This window comes from Sylvia atricapilla, chromosome 3, assembly GCF_009819655.1.
Source record: "Sylvia atricapilla isolate bSylAtr1 chromosome 3, bSylAtr1.pri, whole genome shotgun sequence".
Lineage (NCBI taxonomy): Eukaryota > Metazoa > Chordata > Aves > Passeriformes > Sylviidae > Sylvia > Sylvia atricapilla.
Genome location: NC_089142.1, coordinates 86,720,894 through 86,745,871, shown reverse-complemented (window position 1 = coordinate 86,745,871; position 24,978 = coordinate 86,720,894). Strand labels below are relative to the sequence as shown.

The following is a 24,978-nucleotide window of genomic DNA, read 5'->3' as shown; positions in this document are numbered from 1 at the left end:
CATAAATACAGCAATGTTCCTGTCATAGAGGGAAGGTGGCCTGTATTACTTTCCTCTGATGACTTTATAGTGTGCAGTTATTTCTGCAAATGCTTATGTCCCTATGTCTGTCTCTTTGGAATTCTTGTGGTCAGTAAGACAGATTCTGGAGACCCACACACAGGAAGCCGCAGCATCTTTATCTTTTCCAGCTAGAGAATAACTCAAAAAGTGCAGTTCCATGCCTGAAAACATGAAGGAGAATTTTCTAGGATAACGTGAAACTGGATGGTGAGTAAGGGAACTGGGATTTGTCTGATGCCAACAGACAATTCTAGAACAACTCAACCAGCTTGAAATTAAAAATATTTACAACCATTTCTTCCAGGATTTTGGCAGTCATTCTAGTGATGATCGTATTACTTATTTCTGTGAAAGGAAGGGGGCACACATGGGAACATGTGAGGAGGTGGCCATTTAGGAATTTGTGCATTCAAAAGCAAGCCTGTTTTGACCTGGGAAGAAACAGTTCTCTGAAAATATTATGCATGGTTTCAATCACGCCTAATTACTGGTTAATGTCGAAATCTTCCTCAGAGAGACTGTTGGAGTTGTCTGTGCTTGAACACCTTTTTTCCTCTCCGGCACTGCTCAACTGCACAAAAGCTATGTAAATTTTATTTCTAAAGCAAGATTTTCTTTGTTTGGGTTTGTTCACTGACCAAATTCAGACATCACAGGAGCTGCTGCAACTGGGCTGACTCATGCCACTGCTGAGTTCTTTTCAAGATCTATTACTATAAGCTGAAGTCTACATCAGTTTTGTCTCCTTGAGTTCTTGATATTGCCCAGCATCAAAGACCTCTTTCTGATGATGGTTTAATGGGTGGAAGGAGGAGTGAGTTTGGTGGCAGGTGTGCTCCTGTATATTCCTGAATATTCAGGAACATCTCCTTAGGTGTTTCCCCGTATTTAGGCTAGCACAATAACTCCAGTTTTCCAGTGGAAAACATTTCTTCATGCTATTCTTTGAAAAATTCAAATGCCTGAATTGACTTTAAAACATTTTTTCTTTGCCCTTGCCACCACAGTATTTTCCAGCCATCCCGGAAGGAGAGTTTTCAGATTGTGGAAATGGAAGGTCAATAAGGTTTCGGTTACCCTTGAGAGACAGCTGTGATGTACAAGTTTACATCAGAGGATGGAAGGGGTGAGAGATGTGCATCCCCTGTTTCCACTGACACTGCTGGTCCTTCCTCTCTATTCTTCTGTCAGCATGACTCTTTTGTCACAGCATTTCCATCCTTTTACAGAACTCTAGAACTGAAAAAATCAGTAATGAGTTTGTGACTGAGTTTTGACAGAACTTGAACTGAAGAATTAGATTATCTGGAGTCCTAGGTCAAGACTTCAGCCTCACTCTATCTATACACAGCTTGATCAGTTTTAAAGGGTGTTCATGTACCTCACGAAGAGCTCACTATATACTTCTGAAAAACCAGCTCTAAAATATGCCAGTGAGATCCACCAAGGATTTTGCTATAACTATCCTTTTTCTTTTTTTTTTTTTTTTTCCCCTGAAGAGTTAGAAGCTGAGCTCAGTTGAAAACTGGTGCAGTGTTTTAGGCTTCAAACGGTTACGCATACGTTTTTAAAAGCTGGTTTCTCTGTATATACCTGCTAAAGAAGACAGGTCATCCTTAACTCAGTGCTTTCTGAATCTCATTTAAAACAGGACCCATGAGAGCAATAAATAAAATAGCAAAATGGTGGTCAACACCATTCACTTGGTATAAAAGAGTCAGTCAGCAGAAAAGTCTTGAAACCAAACTACCATCCCCTACACAGAAAAAAACCCAGCCCAGTCTACCAATGCATTTAGTCCTTACTAGAAACTTCAGGACTCTTCAGAATTTTTTTCTCATCCTGAATCACAGACTGACACATTGCAAAGATGCTCTCTCAAATATATTTTAAGAATCAAGGAAATAGTGAATATCAGGTCTTTAAAGCATCTTTCCTTTTACTGACTGACAAAACCCTTTAATTAATGCAGAGTTAGGATTTCCTGGCAGTAGTTGGAGCTCTTATAAAATATCAGCTTCAGCAAATTTCAGACTTTTGGAAGCCAGGAAATACAGAGTTTAGGTCAACATTCAAGCAACTATATTTTTCCCTCATGGGAGCTGGCTGTAGGAACAGGGAACTGGCAGTATTTGCTGAGTTGATTATTGCTGTGTCAAATGGTAGAAAACTTAGTAAACTATGATAGTAGTGAAAATGGAAGTCCATACCTTCAGAGGGGCCTCAGCCCCACAGTGCTCATCACATTCTGTGGGAGGGATCAAAAGTGCAAAGTAAAGTAGAAAAAATATTCTATGGACTTAATAATATGTGTGTGATAAATTATGAGTTGGGGGAAAAGATAAAATTAATTGTCATGAAATTTTTCTCTAGGAAATTGGGTCAGAGCATGCATGTAAAAAAAAATGTCACTTTGAATACAGTCCACTTTTCCAAAGACAAGGGGTGCCTGAGCTATAGTAGTTATATGCTATGTTCTCTGAAAACCACTTACTGAAAAGGTGAATTATTTCCATTACAGGTATATAAAGGTTGAATTGAATATTGCTTTATTATCCTCTGTATTTCCTGGTTTCTCAGAAGTTCAAATAATGCTGATATCGACTTTATGGAAGCAAGCAAGCAGCCTTAACCATATGTCAGCAAAGTTTTCCAGAAATGTTTTTAATAAGGACTCTTTTTTCAGATCTTACAAGTTCTTCAGGAGCTGGTAGTTACTATTGGAGCAACAGCACTAATGAAATTAAATAAACATGTGACTCTGAAGCCCTGTTCTCTCTATTGTTATATTGAAGGAAGTTGTCGCCAGTCACTGAAATCTTTGGCATGTGAAGTTATCAGCACCATAATGAGAGAATCCTCAGAAATTATGGTTCCACTTTTATTCCAATAAATACCTAAGATGAAAACTATGGGTCTCTTCTCCCTCCCCTCAATTTCTCATCAGGATATACAAAACCCTGCCTGAGAAAATTCCAAGCATGTTCTTCTCTCCCAGCCCTATTAAACCTTTAGCTTTCTAGAAGCTATTAGCACCTAAGGAGTTTCTAATGCTTCACAGTGAGCTGCTTACAGCCCATGCTCCCTTGCATATGCTAGACTCTCCAAGCCTGGATTTCAGTTCTCAGGTCTGTTTTCAATGCCCTCCAGCTTTCTCCACATGCCAGATTACGTGACAAGTTACAGAAGAGGACAGCCAAAGAAGAACCTGTCTCTTCCCAGCAGTGCAAGGTGCATTTGGGTCCTAAAGCCGAGGTGACGGTACTGTGGGGTTGCCTGCTTCCCACTCACTCCTCTTGTTCTCCACCCCCATTTCCCAGTGTCCCATCCACTACCATTCCTTACCTCCACATGGTGCTAGACTTTATTTCTAGTCTTTTAGACTAGGGCACAGATAACTGTTGTGGGTTAAAATGTGGCTACATTTTAATGTGTGAAACATCCTTAAATCAAGAAAGGTGTATCACCATTTGGCTTTACAATTGAATCTTACTGGTGTACAGAAGATTAACTAATTTAGAGACTTCATTTTGTCTGTCAAGCAGATCTAGAATCAAATTCAGAGAAACTGTTGAAAGAAGTCCAAGCTTCATGAAAATTCAAACTTGCATCCAGACTTCATTAAAGGTTGGGGAAAATCCAGATGTCAGTTTTAGGGTCGGATTAATTTATAACAAGTGGAATTTAAAAGGTATTTTTTCATGCATATATATCTAGACCTGGAAGATTTGTTGGTTGGTTAGTTGTTTTTTGCACAAAGGGAAATATTATCAGATTTACCAGAATTAATTAATAATAATTACTGGTAAGAATCAAGGGAAATAAATTTGCATTGGATTAGTGCAGCTCAATAAAAATGAAATTTGGAACACAGAACACACAGGCCTTGCAATGCTGTGTGATGATGACATCATCCTAGTAAATTAAACAAAGTCAGGGTATATTATCAAACGCTAAGGCTCAGTTGTCAGCACCGTGACATTGACATCCCTAGAACATTTTTTGGGGTCGTTTTGAGTGGAGCCATGATTCTCCTAGGGAACTCCCCACTGCCATATAGGAATCAATTTTATCTTTCCAGCACCAAGTGTTTTGGGGATTAGTTTTGTTTCAAAATACAGGAAGGAGCCAAAATTCCTTTCTCAAATCCTGTCTCATTCATATAACAATACCTCTTCTGGTCTCTGGCAATGAGCCAAAGTTTAAGGTTTTATTTCTTTCTCCTTTAGGTACACTGTGGTACATAACAGCCATGTCAGACTATAGAGTCTTGAGTGCTGGGATGAATCAGGGATGAATCAGGGATGAATCAGAGGTGGGTATTTCTTAGCACCCATGAAAGGGATGCTCTGATGCTGAGGGGATGTATGGAGCCATAGGGGTGGCATCAGATGAGGAGGTTAAGTGCTTAGTCCTCCCTTCCATGCCTGGGAATGGTGGTGACTCTAGCTGTACAAAAAGCCCCACCATAATGCAGATTTATTTCCAATAAAGTCTCTGGTGAACTGCAAGGCATTGTTATCAGGGTGGGCTTGAGGAAAGAATTGCTTCTTCTTGACACTTAGCATAGTGCTGAGTAGCTGAGTAGAAATTTAATTCTGTTCAGGTTCCTTCACTGAATATGAAATAGTACCAAAAGAGCTCTGGCATAATTTATTTTGTATTTTAATACTCTGTCTTGAAATGCAAGATTTGTCAAGAAACCTGTGGGAGGCAGGTGCCCTAATCTCACCAAGTTTCCAACTGATTTATTCTCTCTGGTGCTTTAAATCCTTGTATAGAAAAATGAATTTTATGTTGGCCTGAATAAAATACAAGATTAACTTTAGGCATGGGCCCGGATCTGTGGACTTCTTATATTTGAAATTTAGTACCCTCTCAGAAGTTATCGGAACCAGACACTTTCATTTCCTTTTTTAGTTGGCTGTTTCTTTTTTCTTTTTCTTAATATCTCTTTTACCTCTGCCAAGAGTATGAGGAGGACGTAAACTGTTCAGAGGATGAAATTTCACTTTTATGGATATTTTTCAGATTTATCTTTGTTCTAATTACCAATGCAATCTGAAAATTTTGCAGTCCTTAAAAAACCCCCAAAACTTCTGCAAAAAAAATGAAGCTGATGGAAATGTTTAATGATTGCACCTTTTCATTTATGTTACAGCATATGCTAACACTGTGCTAACTTAAATTGAAACCATAGCGATTTAGAAATTAAAATGTTTTACTCTGCAAAAAAATAAAAAAAAGGGACTGCTTTGAAGTTGTCAGAACATTTGTATGGCTTTCTTAAAACATTTTCATGGAATTGACATGATTTCAAAAGGTATTCTTCTCAAAGGATCTGATTTTTCAGAGAAAATGTTTCCACTGATGCATTTTCTTTGACCACTTTTAAAGTTCCCATACTAGAGTTACTACGAAAACGCACGGAGTACTGATAGTGACACTTTGCCATGGTGAACGCAAATTTATTTTTGAAACATTGTATCTCATTCTCAGCTCTGCATTCCAGTTTTGGTCCTGGTGCTGCTATTTCACTTTTACCATGGCTATTTTGCTGCTATGTTGCTTTTGTGAGAACTCCCTCCTTATATCCATGCAAAAAGAAAGGAAAAGTTAATAAAGAATCACAATCTGCAACAGCATAACAGGATGAGATGAGACGTGTGCAGGAGCTTTCCAGGCAGGGCAGCACACTAGGTTGCTCCCTGAAGAGAACAAGTGATGTTTCCCCTGTTTGCAACCTTCATCCCCATTGGGAGACAGGGGCCACTACAAGGTACAGTAAAGAGCCAGTGTGCTCTGGCAGATGACTGCCACGGATGACCTAAAATGTGTCATCCTGTCATTCTGATTTCATTTAGTGCTTGCCCTTGCTTGGAGATATCACCATGTTCTTGAAAGACTTGAGGAAGGCAAACTCACAGCTGTGACCCTTTAAATTGAGAGGAAATTAGAGTGGAAACCGACATTCAGAAGGAATTAGATCTGCAACTATCGAATTGCCTATCCTTTTCTGGCACATTAGAAATGTGATTTGTTTCCTCCGTATTAGCTGAGGTACAGGCACATTCTTGGCATTACCTAATCTTGGGCAAAAAAGCAAAAGTGTAATGACCAGATTCCTAAACTGAAAAAGTGGTGTTCCCACCACTTATGACATCAGTAAATTATTCTGATTAAAAACCAGGATTATGTTATGTTCACTCAGGTGTAACCTTCTGCTTAGGGACATCTCAGCTTGAGGATGAGAGATTGATTGGTCTGAAAGACAATATGGTGCAAACAGGGCATTCAGATGGCATCACCCTTTTCACTGACTTTCCTAAAGACTTAAAGTTCCTTGTAAGTCTAGAAGTTTTTTTTAGAGAACCATAAACCATGGATCCAATCTTCCACAGACAGGGATGCCTAAAAAGAAATTAATCCTCTGATGGACTTCGTGGGACTAATTCAGGTGTTTTTCATCCATCGCTTTGAGCTTTGATTAGGACTTGGCATTTTTAGGGGTTTCCTCAAATATTGGCTATTTCCATGGAGTCATTTCACCCAACATGGGTGTAGTGAGATGCATGGCCACAGGCTAGTGATGCACAACAACCCAGTGACAAAGTGAGGCACCGCAGTTTATCTGGCAGCTGAACAGGGGAATTGGGACAGAGACTTGCTGGAGTGTACTCACAACAGAGAGTGGCAGCACAGTTGATGAAAATAACAATATTGTGTAAATTTCTAGGTTAAATTCACAGACCTTAATAATGGACAAGGACAGATCTATCTTTTCAAAATTTGTTGATTGCATGATTAATACCTCTTATTCCCTATTCCCATAGACCAAACAGGTCTTTTGCTGCTTGTACTAAGGCCTGGCTCCATTCTTTTCTCTTCTATTTTCCCTGTTGATGGTAAGGCAGATGAAAGATCTTTTTATCTTAATTCATTGTCTTGTGCCATGTTCCCACTTACAAAGTCTGTATACCCCAGAAATTACTTCAAAGAAATGTTCAGCTGCACAGTCATTAGAGAGTTTCACTAGACTTGTGTCCCCTCATAGCTTCCCATCATTTTTTAGACCTTCTCTTCTACAAACTTTCCTCCATTACTGACCTGAATTATTTGAAACAGGCCCTCTTTCTAAGGGTAATCTAGTTACATTTCTTCCTCCCAATGAGTGCTCAGCCTCATGCATATAGAAATCTTATAGGAATCCTACAAAGCAAAATTTTAATTCCTTAAATGAAAAAATGTGCTGTTTAGTACTCATATGTCATACCAAAGAAACCATTCAGCTCATAGCCTGGAACTAGTCAGAAACTGTCCCTTTTGTGAAAAATTAGATGGAACTGTTTTCTCATTTCCTATTAACTTTATAGCAAACAATGAGAAATAAAAATACATTTTAAGTATCACTAAGATGATAAAAGTTTCTTTTTAACATTTCATACTGTTTTATTTTATGACCTTATGAAAGAAGTTAGGAGAAAATGGCTAGATTGATTGCCTTTAATAAAGATATTTAAGAGAGAATTTGTTATAGGTAATTATTTTAACACTTTCTATTTTACTGCTGAAAAATGGAAGCATATTACACAGAACAGATTGCTAATCTATGTGAAAGAAGGTTGTGATAAGGTATCCATTGTGCCAATACAGCTGAATTGAAAACCTCCACTGAGCCAGTCAGCTGACACAGAGCAGACTCTAACATATTCTTGAGGAGCTGCTGAAAGCCAGAGAAGTTTAAGACAATAAACAAATTCCCAGAAACTTTCAGAATGTATATTCTCCTTACAGCTACACCCTCCTTATCCCACTGCTGTGGGTGCTGGCTGGAAAAGGATATCTGCAAAGAGAAAAAGCAAAAAAAAGTAAGTAATTACGCTGTGGATGAAACTAACAATCCTATACCCCTGTGGGTGATTCTGTAGAGCCATATCACTCTGGGACTCTAGTTAGGTTTTATGAGGTCCCAGTCTGGCAGCTATGTGATTCCCTGGCTGTACAACCACCCAAACTGGTGAGGAGAGAGCCGAGGTGTTTCAGTTTGCCAGTTCTGTATGTTCATTTTCTCTAAATATTTAGTGCAGGCTAATTGGCTATCCATTGTCTGAGCAAGATGGAGGACTGGATGAGAATCACTTGGCTGAGATTGTGCAAGTTCAAAATGATGATTACAGGATTTGGGAAGCAACACTAGCAATTAAGCAAGCAGCAGAGTGGAGGAAGTACACTTCCCACTGATTGTGCAGACGGCAGCCTGGGCTGCTGTTGCTCAAGAATGTGAGTGGGTACTCCTAAATGTGTGCATTGGCAAGCAAAAGGGAAGCAGATGTCACCTGGGCCACTGAGTATCTGCATGATCTCAAGTCCCTCATGGATACTCAGAAACCTCTAAAGCAGTTTTCCTGGATGTGGGGCCATAACCCACCCTGAAACAGCTGCTCATGCAGGACATACCTGCTCACTAGGAAAAGCTGTTGTCTGGGAGACCTGTGTGCTGAGTCCTGTGCTGGCTGCCAGTTGACTGCTCGGTAAATCCAGCTTTCTTTTATAGCCGGTATTTTCCAAGGGCTGAGGAAATACCTCCTGGGGCAGCTTCTGTCTGTTCATGGGTTTGATGCTCTCTGGCTGAATTGTGACGAGATTGCACCAGAGCAGTCTTGGATGTCCTGCTCACTCCCTCTGAGGTCTGAAAGTATGAAAGCTTGACTGACTAAGCTGAAAAACTTGCAAAGTAATAACTTTTCTATTTTGCCCTGGTTTGAAAATGTGTTCTATTGAATATTCAGATAAGCTTTGTGCAGTGTGGGATTTGCATTTATTTTCTCCCTGAAGGATGTCAGATCAAATAGAAACACAAACTACACAACACAGAGGTCTCCTCGTGGCTTGCACTGTCGTGTACTGTTTTTGTTGTAATTGGATAGGGCTTATAGCATAAATCTGGAAAAATTGTAAACTAAAAAAGGCAATTGTTTCTGTCTGACCGTAAATGTATTTACAGCATTTGAAAATGTGAAGCTGGAAACAGCTTGCCAAGGTGACAGCCTAGTGCTGCTGAACTAGTGGTACTTTTGCCACTGACTCTAGTGGGAGCATGATTTTACTAATTTTTCATGCAGTATCTACTCTTTTTAGGTCTTGTCCTCTGGTGCTTTAGCCTTCCATCGGGTATTCAAGCCTGTTCAAATGACATACGTTGGTGTATCTAAATCTGTTTCCACCACTGCATTCAGACCCAAAGACAATAAACTCAGCGCAGAACAAAATCCTTTCGCATCCCGTTGATTATTTTCGTACTTACCGGCACAGTTAGAGCTAATACCAGAGGACGCTACCTGAGTTTCCTTTGTACGCACGGGGCGATGGTGGGGGCTCACGACAGAATCAAGGCTGCTCGCGCGGGGCAGGGGGTGCCCGCAGCGCCCGAGTAACTTGCGGGGCGGGGAAGCGCCGTGCATGCGTGTGCGGGCAGCGGGGCCGGGGCGAGGGCCGCTCTCGCACGGCGGCCCCGGTCCAGCAGCCCCGCCGCCCGCCCGCCCCCGCTGTGCGCGCCCCTCCCGCCTCCGCCGGCCCCCGCGGCCGGGCGGGCGCTCCGTGCGCGGCGCGGCGCGGCCGGGGAAGGCGGCTCCCGCCGGGCCCAGCGCGGCGGCGGATGGCGGGGGGGCCGCGCCCGGCGGGGGCCGGCGGGGGCGCCCGCTGAGCGGCGGCGGCGGCGATGCCGAGGGGCCCGGCGCGGCGGGGCGCGCCCGCGGGGCCATGAGGGCGGGCTCCGGCCATGGCCCATGGCAGCGCGGCGGTCATGCTGAAGTGCGTGGTGGTGGGGGACGGCGCCGTGGGCAAGACGTGCCTGCTGATGAGCTACGCCAACGACGCCTTCCCCGAGGAGTACGTGCCCACCGTCTTCGACCACTACGCAGGTGAGCGGGCGGGGGGCCCCGCTACCGCCGGGGGCGGCGGCCGCTCTCTCCCCTCCCTCCTGGCTCCATCCCCTGGCCTTGCCCTGCCGGGGGGGGGCCGGCAAAGCGGTCGGCCGGGCTTGCCCCCTCTCACCCGCTGTGTTTCTCCCCCTTCGCAGTCAGCGTTACCGTCGGGGGCAAGCAGTACCTGCTGGGGCTGTACGACACCGCCGGCCAGGTGAGTGCCGAGCGCTGCCCGCGGACCCTCGGCCCCGACCCCCGCCCGCCGGCGATCCCGGCGCTGAAGTTATTCGCAGGGCTGTGGTCCGGGCTGGGCGCTTCAAAGGCGGGTTGGCGGGGGTGGGGGGCGATTGATAAAACCCGGCTTTACAAGAAAGCCATCGATTCAACCTCGATTCCCTAGAGCGGGCGGGCGGAGACGGGCTTTATTTTTAGCGGTGCTGGGGCCGAGGCGCCACGGCATCGCCCGGCGCTGGGGTGGGGGGGATGCCCGGCGCCTGCGGGGCAGTGCTCCGGGCCGGCCATCGCCACCGGCCAGACCGCCTTCCCCGGGCTGCCGACCCTCCCGCCGGCCTTCAGCTGGGGAAATGTGCCCCATTCAGCACGGAGGGCACACGCTGCCTCAGCCGCCTCGGGTCGGATGGAGAGCCAGGCTGCCGCCGCTTGCCTCGGCTGTGGTTTACAGCACTCAAATAGCTACTGAGAGTTGTTCAAACTAAAGGTGGAAAACAATAACACGTAATTTTCTGCCGCTGCCTTTGAGATAACGTGGGTTTCTTTTGCTTTCCCAGACAACTGACGTGATTCATTTGGTTAAGATTATCACAGCCAGTTGTGAAAGATGCTGTGATGCCAGCATGGCTCTTAAGTAACTTTAATGATGGATAAAATACTGGATGTTTGGAGGAGTCACTGGTCTAGTGGTTTCTAAAGGGCTCCACGTTTCAAATCATCTCTTCCTTATCTTAACTTGCATGGCACCAGCCATGGACCAAGCACGGTCTCCGGGGTTAGAGTACTTTCTGGGGATCCCTTATTTGAAACAGTTTGTGAAGGGCTTGACCTCAAGAAGTGCAGGCATCTCCCAAGGAGGTGCAGAGCATATATGGAAAAGCAGCATGGGTTTCTGTAAAGTTGTGTATTCCCTGTATAAAAACTTCTTCTTGCAGCATGTGAGCATGTGCTTTGGTCTCACATGACCTCAGACATGCTTCCTTGTTGTAAAGAGCAACTAGTAAGACAATCTCACTGAACTCATATAGACGGAAGCTGTAATTTTTAACCATGTTGTTCCTATACTTAACTGAACAACTGCTGCCTGATATAGTATGCCTTTTTAGATCTGCATATAGCCTTGAGTTAGGGAATCAGCATTTAACCAGTCTTATTTAGGCCTGAAATCCATAAAAAATTATTTCTGTGAGAATTGTAGAAAACAGCACCATTTCCAGAAAGCTGATACCCTGAAGGGTGAGACTCTTCCCACAAAGACTGACTTCATGCTTGTCATCTCACTGACATAAACACAAACTAGTCAAATTTATGCCAGCTAAATGCATTTCTTATTACTATCACAGTCCTGGTTTTGAATAGTAATTGGTTCAGAACATGGCTTTAAAATGTTGCTTAAATAGGTTGCAAATTGAGGATCAGACAAAGCATTTGGTTAGTGTGCAACTAATTTTTTTTTTTTTTATAATGTGTGAAAGCAAGCCTAGCACTTCTGTACACGCGCACAGTTTATCTGGGGGTGCCGTCTCAAACTGCCTGTGCTGGGCTTGTTGCTATTAATGTATGTGTTGTTAGCTGTGAGTAACCTTAACTGAGGTGGCTTTGTGGTACCCCACTCTGCCTAAATGTGCTGAGTGCAAACACAGGTGACCTTTGGCCCCCTCAAAAGTCAGTAGGGTAAACTGGCCAGTTTACGACCAACAGCAAATGAAGGTGTTCCTATTATACTATGAAAAGCTTTTCAATGTGAAGCTGTATATAGAGAAAATTGAGGTAAGCTTTTTTTTCCAATTTCTGAAAAGCTGAAATCTTCATTTTGAATTCCAGGGCAGTTTTTGAGGCACCTAGAAATAGATCTTGCTGGCCTGATTCAGGGGACCCACAGTTCAAATAGGGTTTTTTAATGAGGCTACCTTTACAGATATAACTGGTCTTGGCAAAACTCCCCTTTTAGCCAGACCTGTGGTACTAATAAAATCTCTGCCACTATCCCCATCCCACTTCAGCGTATTTGGGGAACTGGTGGACATCAGAGACTGCCCACGGGAGCCCTATTCCAACATCCAGTACAACTAAAGAAGGGAGTCTCTATCAAGATGCCAGTCCAGCAACTTCATTCAGTTAAAAGCTACCTTGTCAGGGCAGCTGACAAGTCTGTCTTCTGAAAGCTATGCAATAATAGAAAGATTACATTAAAGCTTAAATATATATAGTAAAGAGCAGAAAAGGCATGAGTTGATGATGTCTTCTCTGTGTTGAGGAAACAGCATGCTGTACCTGCTACATGCCTGCTGTTTCCACAGACTTCCATATGGATCGGATACATTGCTGCCCAAATTTGGGATTTCTATGCCAGCAAACATCAGTGCTTTTGCCTCTAATTCTGTCACTCCCAAATAATTTTACTGTAAAATACTGGCCTGATAGTATCATTTTATAAAACTTGGCTGTGTGTGATCACTGTGGTATCTAAGCAGTTCACAATCATCAGCATGTTTGTACTTCCAGCTCTGGACAAAATAAATAGGTACAATCTACAGATCACCATTTGGGGGAAGTGGAGTGAAGGGGGTTATTGAAAGTTCAGACAGTGACTTACTCCAAATCCATGCAGAAAGCCTATAGCAGAAGAAAGATTAAAGACAAGAGTTTGATTCATAGCTGATGCATAGCAGGCTCATCACCCTGAAATACTGGCTTATCAGTGTGTGGGTCTCTTTAACTTGCGTGGTTATGTATTTAGCAACTTGTGACAGACTTTGCTTTGGCAGAGGAGTTGCAAGCTTTTGAGTTCATCCAGTACTCATTTCTAGCTCGCTTCCTCACAACACACACAGGATCACATGTAGTAACTATAATGATGACATAAGGCCTCATATCTTCATGAGTTTAAAGTAGGTTGAAAATAAATCCATTAAAATCCCCCTTTTTTCCCCCTGGTAATATATATAGCAAGGAAAAATGCCACTAGTGGTTCATAAAGTTCAGTTTATACACAGGCCTTTGGGTGTGTGTGGGTTCAAGAAGGCTTTTCTCTGGCTGAAAATACTGAGGCCTTGGTTTAGCAGAAAATAGCCAGTACAGCTGCTGGGCTGTGGAGGCTGTGAGAGCCCATTTGGGTTTGCAGCTGTGGAGGCAGCCTCTCGTGTCAGGGAGGTGGCCGGGAATTTGGTGCCATTCCTCCAGCAATTCCTCCCAGAGGAGCAGCTCCCTTTAGTCTTGCTGCATGCACTGAGTGGGTTTAGAGCAGGTCTTGGTTTCCCCAGGAGATGAGAACTGTGAGACCTGCCTGCATTGAAGACTCATCAATGCACTGAAGTTTAAACATGAGGTGCTTGTGATTGCAAACTGATGCTTGGATGCCTCTGGCTTTGCAGCAGCCTCTTCTGGGAGACTGTGTGTCAGTACTGCTCTTCACTGAACAGGGGTACATGGCAAAATCAGCTTGGTAAGAGAACCATCAGGGGTCTTTTAAGATCACCATGTTGGAGTGGTTTTGAACTGCTGGCAAGTGATTATCATTTTGCTCTTCCTTGATATTAGAAGTAATACTGCCAGTTCTCAAGATGTTAACATTTTTGGAGGAATATCTGCAAGCACTAACAAAGAGATGCCACATGTCCCCTTGCCATGTCCCAGGTGGTCAGAATAAGCACAGGAGTTGCCTTTTGGGGATTCTGCTCTCTGTTGAAGGCTGTTGTTTAAAATGCCAGGTGGTGTCCATCCTTCTGCCAGTTCCTTTTGCTGCAGGATTTTAATTCCCTTTCTTCCAGTGTGTGCTGACCACATACAAGGGGAAGTCTTGCTCTGCTCCTGTGTCTTTGCTGTAAAGGATGGTAGGGGCCTAGAGGAAGGATGGGGGAGGCTGCAGTAGCAGAGCTGGTGCTGCTTGTATTGCTCTGGGAAGAGAGATGCTGAGGCATAGCATGGCAGATTTGGCACCAAGCCAGCATCTGGACAGTGCAGAGCAGGGGATGGTGACTCTTACTACGGTGCAGTGCCACATAATAACATTTATATCCCTCAGCATCACTTACTGTTGATACTAGTGAGGCCTGGTGGGACAAAGCTGAGATGAACGGTGTTCCTTGGCTTTCTACTTTTATATCTCTGCCTTAAAGGCCCTAATACAGGGTCTGACACAATGAAGCTCTTGGTGCCTTCTCACCTGTCACCAGAACAGTACCACAAAACATGGTATTCACAAGCACAGAACAAGCCACTTCTTTGCATGTCTCAGCTCAGATGGTCACACTGGGTGCAGTCACAGCCACCTTAATTTAGATATACTGATTTTTTTGGTCGTAACAGAAGCCCTGATGATAAAGCAATTTTATGTTAAAGTTGGTCAGGCTGCTGAAGTGTATGAAGTTGTAACTCAGTTATTAGGGAGATGAGTGTCTCCATTAAGGAGAGGTGTAAAAACAAATGGTTACAAATCTGAAGGTATCTGTGCCTGAGCTGTGGTTATTAAAATGGATGGTCCCAAACCTGCAGTGGTTGTCATAATTAAATAGCAGTAATCTTTATGGTCCTTGCTGGCTCTTTGTCTTGGCTTTGGTAGGTAGCCCTGGTCTAGCCCTAGGTACCACTCCAGTATCTTACTAAGAAGAGACGGCAGCTGCTGGTCTGTTGTGAAACAGAAATGTCCCTCTTCAGAGCACACTGCTCCTTCCGAGTTGCCCCTACCAGGCAGCCATAGCTCCAAATGTCAGCCTGGAGTGAAGCAGTCTTACACAATGCAAAGCCTGCCACCCTTTACTGCAGAGGTGTAAACACCAAGGCCTCCAACTTAATTTTGGCAGATCTAAACATGAAATGCTAGCAACCAACATCCTGTCCCCTTTCTGCCCCCCACCCCGTGCCTTCCTCCTCCCACATGCATTTTCCCTCGCTCCCTTTACATGTCCCAGCCGAGCTGGCAGCTGGCACTGGGAGGCTGTGAGTTCATGAGCTCACTCCCAGCCCAGCGTGCTGGCCTATGAATAGCTCAGCCTCTGCTGAAGCTGCTCTGTGCCTCAGGATGTTGCCAGCCACGTAGATATAACAACTGGATGTATGCAGATAAAATAAAAACATGCCTAGATTCTCCCTTTGGAATTTAAGTTTTCAGTGTAAGAGGAGGTGAAGTGCCTGAGCTAACAATCTGTGTTTAGAGCTCTCTAGATAAGGGTTTAAGTAAAGACAGGCTTTCTCTTTAAAAGGAAAAGAACTTATACCTTCAGATTGGTTATTAAAAATGGCCTTGCAACAAAATAATACTCTCAGTGCAAAGCCTGCATCTAAACGCCTCCTCATGAGCTGTGACTCATGCTTTGAAAGCACAGTAGCTTTCCTAGAAGGATAGGTAAGTACTGTTCTCACCAGATTGGGAGTTGCAGAATGGGAGATGGTGTTCTGAGTTCCCAGAAGTATTCACTAGATAGATGCTGAAAACTCAAGGCAGTTACATTTCATTTACAGAGTGCTGAAAGCTCCACAATACTTCTGAACAGCAACACTAAATTATGTTAAAATCAAATCTAAGAGATGCATTTGATAATGTCCAGAATATCTTTGCCACATTAACAGTTGAATTTCTAACAAAACTGCTCCTCCTCTAATGAGAAAAAATGCAAAATAAGGACACAGAGGAGAACTGTGTCTTTTTACTCCTCTATTCTGTGGTTGTATAAGCAGTCTGTTTGAATTAGTGATTGGGTGAGTTAAGAAAAATGTCTGAATGCTACATGACACTTCCAGCAGTTCTGAAGAGGTTCTGTCATTTGACACTTTACAGTTACTGTCCCCAGTCTGTTTTAATCCTGCTCCATGGTGCATCTGTGCTGTGGCACGTGTGCAATAGTTCTTTACTATGCCAGGCACTCGCTGGTGTGCACATAAAAATGCAGGTGGCAGCATTATTCTCCAGAGCAAAGCAACATCTGTCAGCATCCTAGGTGAGTATATTGCTTCACATGAATAAAACACAGATTCAGAGCACCTGAGGCAGCTTGTGCTCTAAATTAGATGTAGTCACAAATGCTTTAAGATTATGATTAGGAGTTAATGCTAGTTCCTTGTTGGTCTGATTTCCAGTTGGGATTCAGTGTTGGAATCAATAAGGGATGGATGCCAGGTGTGACCTGGGATGCATCTTTAGTTATGACCAACTGATAGGCCAGCCACAGGCAGTGAGATAGCTTACAAACTCCTCACTTGAGAAAAAACTGCCCACGGTTTTTCTTTCAATTGCCTTAACATCTGCTGAGTGTTTTACCACATTCTTCAGTGGAAGCTATTAACCCCAGCAAATGGGACTTGATATAAAACGAGGTGCAGAAGACTCTTAGGAACTCCTTTAATTCCAGAAACTTTTTCACTGTGATGTGTTCTTTCAAGGTGCACATGATGGCCTTGGCATTCTCCTGAGCTGTGTGATGGGAGCTAATCTTGAAGAGGCAGTAAAGCTGTAATCTTCTATGTGTGCCTTGACACTAAACTGAAGAATGTGCTTTTGGAGTTTATTTGTAAAAGGTGAAAGGGAATGGGACACCTAACTGATCAGTCTTGTTTGTCTCATCACTCTTTATATAGGTAGCAAATTAAAAGATGTATCTGATATGACATGGGTAACTGTATTAAACCAACTTTATTCTGTAGTCTGTTTTGCCTGTGAGAACAGGTCATATTCTTCTGTGAAAACAAAGTCAGAGAACCCATCTTTCCAAAGAGCAGATTTTGCAGAGGATCTGTCCAGATCTCTCATGTCAGGGTGCATTTTATTTTTTAACTTTGATTTGCTATATCTGAAAGAATGGAAAATCCTGATTGTTCATGGCTTCAGACACAACAACTAGGGTGAATTCCTTTCTCAGGGAAAATTGAAATCTGGTGTGGAAAGAATGCTGTCCATAAAGTCACTGACAGTGAGAAAGAAATGCACTGCAGGACTGAGATTTCTCATAGGCAAGGAGTGAAAGGGTTTGTCCATGGCAGCTACTCTGCCATTTCTTAGGAGCTCCATAGTGGGTAGACAACAGGTTTAAGTGATGGTGTTCAGGTGAAACTGTGCTTGCAGTCAGTTAAATACATGTTCTGTTGATAAAGATGCTAAAATAATAAGCCCTATAAAGAAAATTCAGGCACTTTCACTTTTATAAAACCAAGAAGAAACCAGCAAGCTGAAGTTCTCGTGGTGGAGAGTAGGGAGGGTGCTATTGAGAATATCTAGGAAAGTAGTTTAGCATCACCACATGGCAAGATGTAGCATTTGGACAGTACTGAATCCCATATTAAGGCTAGGATCAAATCTGATCACTTAAAGGCAATTTTGTGTATAATGTAAGAAATACTCTGTCCTTCCTGTCTCTGATGCTCTAAAATCCATCTTACTAGGCTCCATCTAACAGCTAGTTACTTCTCTCTATCCAGAAAAGCTTTTCAGACATGTAAGCAGCTGCACAGTTCTCAAATATGCCAGGAGGAAAGTTTTGTTATTAAAAGGTAATTCACAAACCCTGGGCTTTTTCAATGTATAATTCATATGTCCTTTGAACAGTCCTCACAGGAATTCAGAAATGGATTTAGATCAGTTTACTTCATTTTTAGAATACAATGGAAGAGCACTTACTCTGTGTACTTGCAGCCTTTTCTATAAATTAAAAATAGATGCTGGGCCCGAACCAGCAGCTTTTTGCACTCTCTGGGAAACCTATGCGAACAAACCACAACAGGACAATTCTGCTTTCTTTAGCAATGCAAGCCATATCCTCAGAAGAGACAGAGAGTCTGTAGTGCGCTTTTCCCCTGCAGCCAGGGAATAATCCTTGCATCTTTCTTGTTCTGTGTGTTCAAAAGCTAGGGGCTACAAATGTAGGCAGCTGAAACATCAAATGCAGTCATCAGGATAGCAGAGCTTGGGTTGCAGAATTGGATAAGCAGATGTTTTATTGCAATGCACTGTCAGTCCAAATTGCAGCTTTATGCCAAATGGTCCTGCATTAGTGGTGCCTTGTGAGTGGCAGTGCCAGGAAACCAGCATCCTGGGGGACGCCCCACACTCCTTCCCTGCAAAGAGTTACAGTGTTACACGGCCCAGACTGAAAAATTTCAAGAGTGTTTTTTAGCCAGGGAAGCAATTTGTGCTTGGCATGGGGCAGTACAGGCCCACTTCCCTCTCTCCTCCCCCACCAAGCATCTCCTAGAATGAGAAACCACAGGGTGATTCAGCGGAGTGAAGTCTGTTTCCTTATCAGCCTTTAATTCCAAATAATTTGGGGGAGATGGTGAGGTGTGTCCAGAGGTAACTGTGAGCTGTTACTAAGTCCATGTTATGTACATCAGTCATTATGGTTCACTTGTTATGTTTTCCAAAATATTACAGGGAGCCTTCTAAAACAGAAACTTATTTTCAGGGAGGAAAACTTAAAAATGCAGTATTGAAGGACAGCTTTGAAATGCATTTCAAAAATTCAAATATGGCAATTCATATTGAGAGAGGACTTCTGACTCTTGTTACTATGAAGTAGTTAAAACTTAGACTTTTACCTGGGATTTTACTCTGCAAAACTCTGCCTCACTGAGCCCCTCTGAGCAGTAGTGATTACCCTTTGCTGCATGAAGGTTGGATTCCTCTAGCAACTCTGCCTGATGTCTATTTTTGGCTTCCCCTCTAAAAACAGATGGTTGGGAGTGAGAACCTCTTCTTACGATTGCTGTTGTAAGCTGTGAAAGCAACAGATGGTTGCTAACACAGAGATCACAAACGCAGAGGTTTTGAGCTCTAGTTTTTCTTCCAGTGGTGCAAGCTTTATTTTGTTTCCACCCATCCACTTTATACCTCTTGGAATAGAAATAGGTTTATCAAGAAAATGTCAGTGTAACAACTGAAGATGCACTGTTAAAATTTCATTCCTAAGCTGCAAAACACATAAAATAATTCATTACTTTGGTTCTGTCAGAACATGACACATCTTAGGCCCCTGCATCCGTGTTAATGACATATCAGAATTTGGTTTCTCCTATTTTCTTAAAAACACTAGCAAGGAAACAAAAATCAACCCGACAGATCTAGGTTAACATTATCTTCACGACTTGCAGTGGCAGATCTGAGGGGCGTGGACTTCCTCAAGTCAAGGTGTGGGAAGGTATTCGTTGCAGAGGACTACTGGCCTTTCATCTCTCCAGAGCGGACAGAGAGACTCTGATACCATTCCAGATGAGCAGGAGGCTTGTGGTCTCACACTGCTGACCGAGGGCTAAGGACCTCTCTGTCTCTGTGTCCATGGCCTCAGCTTAAGCCAGGAGGAGAGTGATACCATATCAGGGTATACAGGAGAGCTACAAGGTCTCCAGTACAACAATCTCTGTTTGTCTGCACCTTGCACTTCAGTGTTCTAATAAATACAAGGAAATAATGCTTTTTGTGGGTCAAGAAGGTTGTCCAGAAATTATTATACTCCACTTTGTCTATTTTTTTTTAAATATCCCACTGCACATAAGCTGTGTACATCAAAGGCTTTTGGACTGCTTTGCAAAGACTAATGCATTATTAAGCTAGCAAACCCCTACAGATGGGAAGATGCAAATAGAGAGAGGATAATGATTTGCTCAGGACTACATACTGTGTCAGTGGCAGAATTCAGAATACAGTTTGTGTGGTTTTAGCTGTGTCTCAGCTGATATCCATAGAACTGGGCAAAAGTATTAGTTCAAAATCAAATGCACGACTTGAAATGGGACACTGTGTTCTGCTTTTGGTCTGAGCAAACCCATGAAATGAAGAATATAATAAATGCTGTGGAATTGCACTACTGTTCTTCAGTCTGCATACAATAAGTTTTTCAAGACCTCTGTTTCTGAACAGGTAAATGTTGGAAATAGCCAGATTTTGAACATGCTAGAGCAAATTCACTTCACCATCCAAAATACAGTATTCAAGTAAAAGGCAGCAGAAAATCTCAGGCAGATTATTAGGTAGTGTAACATGGAAAAGGTGGCATAAAGGATAGATTTTAAGGAACCAAGAGAAAGGCAATGCTAGACGTACCTTCAGCCTACCATAAAAAACCCATGGTAATTTAAAAGTCTGAATTTCCATTCTCCACTCTAAAAACAAAAGCCCCCATTTGTAGCTGAGAAACCAAGTTCTTAGTTCCTTCATTTCATCTCCTTTTTCATGTCTGTTGTGTACTGGCAGCTGTCCTGGGTTTCCACAGGGATACCAGGAAAATGATGAACAGCCCTGCTGCAGTGTCATGTCTTTTAGAGGTTTCACAGCTCCACAAAACATTAATTGAGTGACATTCTTGTGTCCAATTTTGTTTGAAGTTATTACAGCCCTTGTATTTTCTCATATTCACCTGCTTCAGCAAACTTTTTTTTTTAAACTCTAGAGTATGTTGGAGAATGAGCTATTTCACTATTACAGCCTGGAGTTTTTGAGATTTATATTGACTATTTCAGTCCTTAGGGGCTTTCTTGCCCATCTTACTCACATTCTTAAAATATTCCTGCTAATATCCTTAAATATTTTTAAAGCCTAAATATACATCCCCCAATCAGCTTGTCTAATTAATCTAACTGCTGTATAGTGTAGTGTGTATATGCACTCAAATTGGAATTTATGTTGACTGGCTAGTACAATCAATTTTGCCCTTGCATTTAATTTTAGAATAAACCACATTTATTTCCCTTACACTAGATTCAGGAAATAAATTATAGTTGAAGCTGTAAGATTTTTCCAGGCTTCTCTAACATCCCATCTAAATTAATTTGGTATTTCAGATGCTTCTATCATTTGTAGCAGTTATGCTGGCCCAATACATGAGAGAAAGTTTACAGGCTTTATTGCTGTTTCTGAGGGGCTGTTGGGAGGCAAAAGGTGTCTTTAAGCACAGATGGCCTACTAGATACTGACAAAAATTAAGCAAGGTTTCTCCCAGGAGGACTCAGGACCAGACAAATCATGTGGTGGGTGGTTTTGTTAGAACTACTGCCACTATTAGTATCAATGCAAACCTGATGTTCAGAGCACAGATAAGGTCTAAAGAAGAGCCTGAGAGCACTTACATGTTTCAAGCTGCAGGACTGGTGGGTACAGCCAAATTCTCTGATAATTTAAGGAAGCTTAAATGCAGTGAAGCCACTGTAGCAAATACCACACACGTCTTTGGCCAGGGTACATGATGTATCCAATCACACTGTACTTGCCTTCCATTTATCTTCTTAATTACACTGTATGGACCCACAGCTTGCCCAGTGCAAGTGGGACAGGGTATAAATCAAAAGGCACATAAATGCAGGAGCAGGAAAGGAGTTCAGACCTGAGACTGGCTTTAAGAGTATTATTAACATTTGCTATGAATAAAAGGTCCATGTGTAATTTGAAATGGATTAACTAAAGAGCTATTTTAAGGTTCATGGACTAACAGCAATTTCTAGTGACGGTGAAACACTTTCTCCATTCCAGCATTTAGTGTAGTATTCCGGCTATTCTAATCCAGATATGAGATATTTAGAAAAGGTCGAGTATAGGGATGGCAGCTGTTCGGTGGTAGGAACAAAATACAGCTTTTAACTAGATTTTTTTAAAACACAACTTATTCACTAATACCCCACATATGATTTAGAGCTGAATTTGACAGCAACTGATGGATCCACTATGTGTTCTTTCATGCAGATTTTGTATTTCCAGGGAACAGAGTAATTTGTAGTTGGGAAGCTTCTTTTAGCATTTTCATCTCCATCCCAGAAAACAGTGCAACCCTGAGCAGGATCTAGCAATATTCAGTAGTAGAAGTGAAACATAAAACACATGCCTAAAAAAACCAACTGAATGTTAAAGAGTTTCAACTTCCTGTGTTGATGTTTTAAAGTTATTTCTGCTTTCTATGATGAATGTCCACAGATTTCGAAAAGACAGGGTTACTGGCTTTTTTCTTCTGAGTCAGGGCAAGAGCCTGACACTGGCAGGGAAAAGGCCTGTCAAACATTTGAGTTTCAAAGTGGTGTCAGTTACTGTGGTTGTGAAATTGGGAAGCCATGTCAAAAATTAAGCATGCTCTAGCTAATTGACAAGCCTGCATACAAAACTAGAGTGGATACTCAAAATGGCACAAGAGTATGACAAGTAATGATCACCTCCTTGCTGCTGCAGAGTTTGTTTCCTCCAGTTCATGATGAGAATAACAGCTCTCTTCCCACAACTGTTGACTTCCAAATGGAAAGATGGGCCAAGCAGAAACTGTTCGGAGGAAGTTCTCAGTTTTCTGAAATTCTAGTGACCATGTTTAAAACTAACAAACCAATGAAGGGCATTTTTGAGGGTGTGACTGTAGGTTAATAATCTGGTAATGCGGCTGTTGCCAAGGAAACAAAAATTTGATTTTCTGGCTCATTTCAAACATGGACTTCAATTACATTTCTGTCTCTATGTTTAATGAACAAATCATTGCAATATTTGTGAGATTTAATTAAGATGGGGAGTTTACATGGGGAAGAGGGAAACTGCTGCAGCAGCCCTAATAAAATGGTGTTTACTGTGAAAGGTATAAATCCAGCATTTGTCAGTGTCTCTGCAATGCCTGGGCTCAGTGTTAGTTTTCTGTGTTACAAAAAACACCAAAATTCTATGGTAGGAATGGTCAGGCATAGGTTCACTGCCAAAGACCTTGCAGAGAAAAGCTGGGGCATGTTTCCTCTGGCTGTTAGCTAAAACACAGGCCAAAAATCCACTTCTTCCCTTGCTAGAGAGAACTCTGATTTACAACAGGGGCAACACTCCTAGGTACTTGTCTTGCCACAGTATTGTACGGCCTGGCAGTAGGACTGCTGGCTGGCTTTAAATGCTGAGGCTCTCAAAGTCGTAAATAATCTTTTCACACTAACTCTTTCCCCACACTCCCAACAAACAAACAAACAAAGGCATTAATATTCCACTGATATGTTCTTGATCCTGAATTTCTGTTCCCTCTGATCCTTTGCTGGGCTTGCCAATAGAAAGCACAGTCTAGACAAAAGAGGTCTCCCTTCTGATCCTTCCTACTGCCCTGAACACTAGGCACAGGACTGTAAGATTTCTAAGAGACAAAGAAAATTCTAAGGAGGGTTTTAAATATCACCTCTGTGTATGATCCAAAATAGAATATTTAAGTGCATCGAATAGCCTTAATCAAGCCTAGCTTCGTATAACCTGGATGACTCTAGAGCAATCACACCTGCTCATTTCTCTACAAATACTAATGTCTGATCTGCAAGTATGTTTGAACCATAAGCCTTTTGGTTTTTTTCCTTAAGTGATAACTTTTTGAATGGTAATCTTCTGTATCTGTATATTCTCATGGAGAAGCAAGTTTCTATCAGTATTGACACATTTTTCAAAATACTTATATTCACATACAGTTATCTTTTTATGTCTATTTTGCTCTATCAGAGACATTAACTAATCTGGAATAGTTTTAAACATTCAGAAAGTTTGCCTCAACAACTGTTGCAACAAACAACCTTCATGAAATACAAATACAGTTTCTGAATACAACTGTTAAAATGCAGGCAACAATTAAATATTGCAGATAACAGAATTTTTCTTCCTTAGGAAGACTATGATCGTCTGAGACCTTTATCTTACCCTATGACCGATGTCTTCCTTATCTGCTTCTCAGTGGTAAACCCTGCTTCATTTCAAAATGTGAAGGAAGAGTGGGTACCGGAGTTGAAGGAATATGCACCTAATGTTCCCTTTTTACTAGTAGGAACACAGGTATATTTGGTTCTTTTCTGCTTTATTTAAATGATTAGGATCATTGTACAGTGCCTTTTCTCTGGGCTGGAAGTTCAGGCCCAACAGGACTTGAGCAGCACCTCCTTCTGCCTTTGGAGGAACAGCCCTTAGAGGTGGCAGAAAAACACATCTGTGTGTTGTTCTCCAACGAGCTATCTCCATTTTGCTAAGAAAACTTATGTCCGTTGTAAACAGGGTGGCAAGATGGATTGCATGTCTCCCATGTGACCTTCTAAAAAATCATGGGACTTCAGGAATAAAATTGTCTGCTCATGCCCATGTTACTTGGAATTACTTGGGTCTACAGCTATTAGTCACATGCAATATTTGCTGAAGCAAAGGAAAAGGGGAGAAGTGAGACAATTTCCTCTTGCTTCTTGTGGGTAGTAGACTGGGCTTCATTTATGAAATGGCCCACGTGTTGGTGTTACCTTTGGGAAATCTTTCTGCCACTGCATTTGGCATTCTAAGATGATCACATCTAATTGAAGCGCTGAATTACAGAATAAATATTTCTTCCTTCTGGATTAAAGAGTCACAGCTTAAATTTAGGGCTTTTGAATCAGGAATGGTCCACGATCTGAATCATGACATGACTCCGTTTTTATAGAGATAATATTCCATTGAAAAATTCTCTTTTAAAAAGAGGGTATCATATTGCCTGCTGACTTTTGTTTAGAGAAAGTATTGCAGCATGACTTCAATCTTTCTTGCTAGATTGATCTCCGTGATGACCCAAAAACTCTGGCAAGACTGAATGATATGAAAGAGAAGCCCGTATCTGTGGAGCAAGGACAGAAGTTAGCAAAAGAGGTAAACTGGATACTCCTAAATGAAACCAAGTAACAAAGAACAACAACAACAACACACCCTATTTCTACTTGACTGTAGACCTTTACCACTTTTTGCATATCTTTTAGCAGTCCACATATGAAATCTTGTGACTGCTTACCAGTTAACAACACTTACATCAATGAATATAGGTAACAAACAGACCTATGT

General features: G+C 42.3%; 2 protein-coding genes across 4 annotated transcripts in view; one reads left to right on the top strand and one right to left on the bottom strand.

Annotated features, from left to right (window-relative positions):
• The first annotated feature begins 9,695 nt into the window (after positions 1–9,695).
• RHOQ (ras homolog family member Q) overlaps positions 9,696–24,978 on the top strand; it is a 21,099-nt gene continuing 5,816 nt past the window's right edge. The window contains exons 1-4 of one of the 3 annotated variants that reach the window (XM_066316065.1): positions 9,696–9,983; positions 10,142–10,200; positions 23,791–23,955; positions 24,694–24,789. In XM_066316065.1, coding sequence (XP_066172162.1) covers positions 9,842–9,983; positions 10,142–10,200; positions 23,791–23,955; positions 24,694–24,789 — 462 coding nt within the window. In that variant the 5' untranslated portion in view covers positions 9,696–9,841. The remainder of the gene's footprint in view (positions 9,984–10,141; positions 10,201–23,790; positions 23,956–24,693; positions 24,790–24,978) is intronic. The other 2 variants (XM_066316064.1, XM_066316063.1) reach the window with 2 other exon arrangements.
• PIGF (phosphatidylinositol glycan anchor biosynthesis class F) overlaps positions 24,558–24,978 on the bottom strand; it is a 20,217-nt gene continuing 19,796 nt past the window's right edge. The window contains exon 6 of the mRNA XM_066316062.1: positions 24,558–24,757. The gene's annotated coding sequence lies outside the window, so the exon portion shown is untranslated. The remainder of the gene's footprint in view (positions 24,758–24,978) is intronic.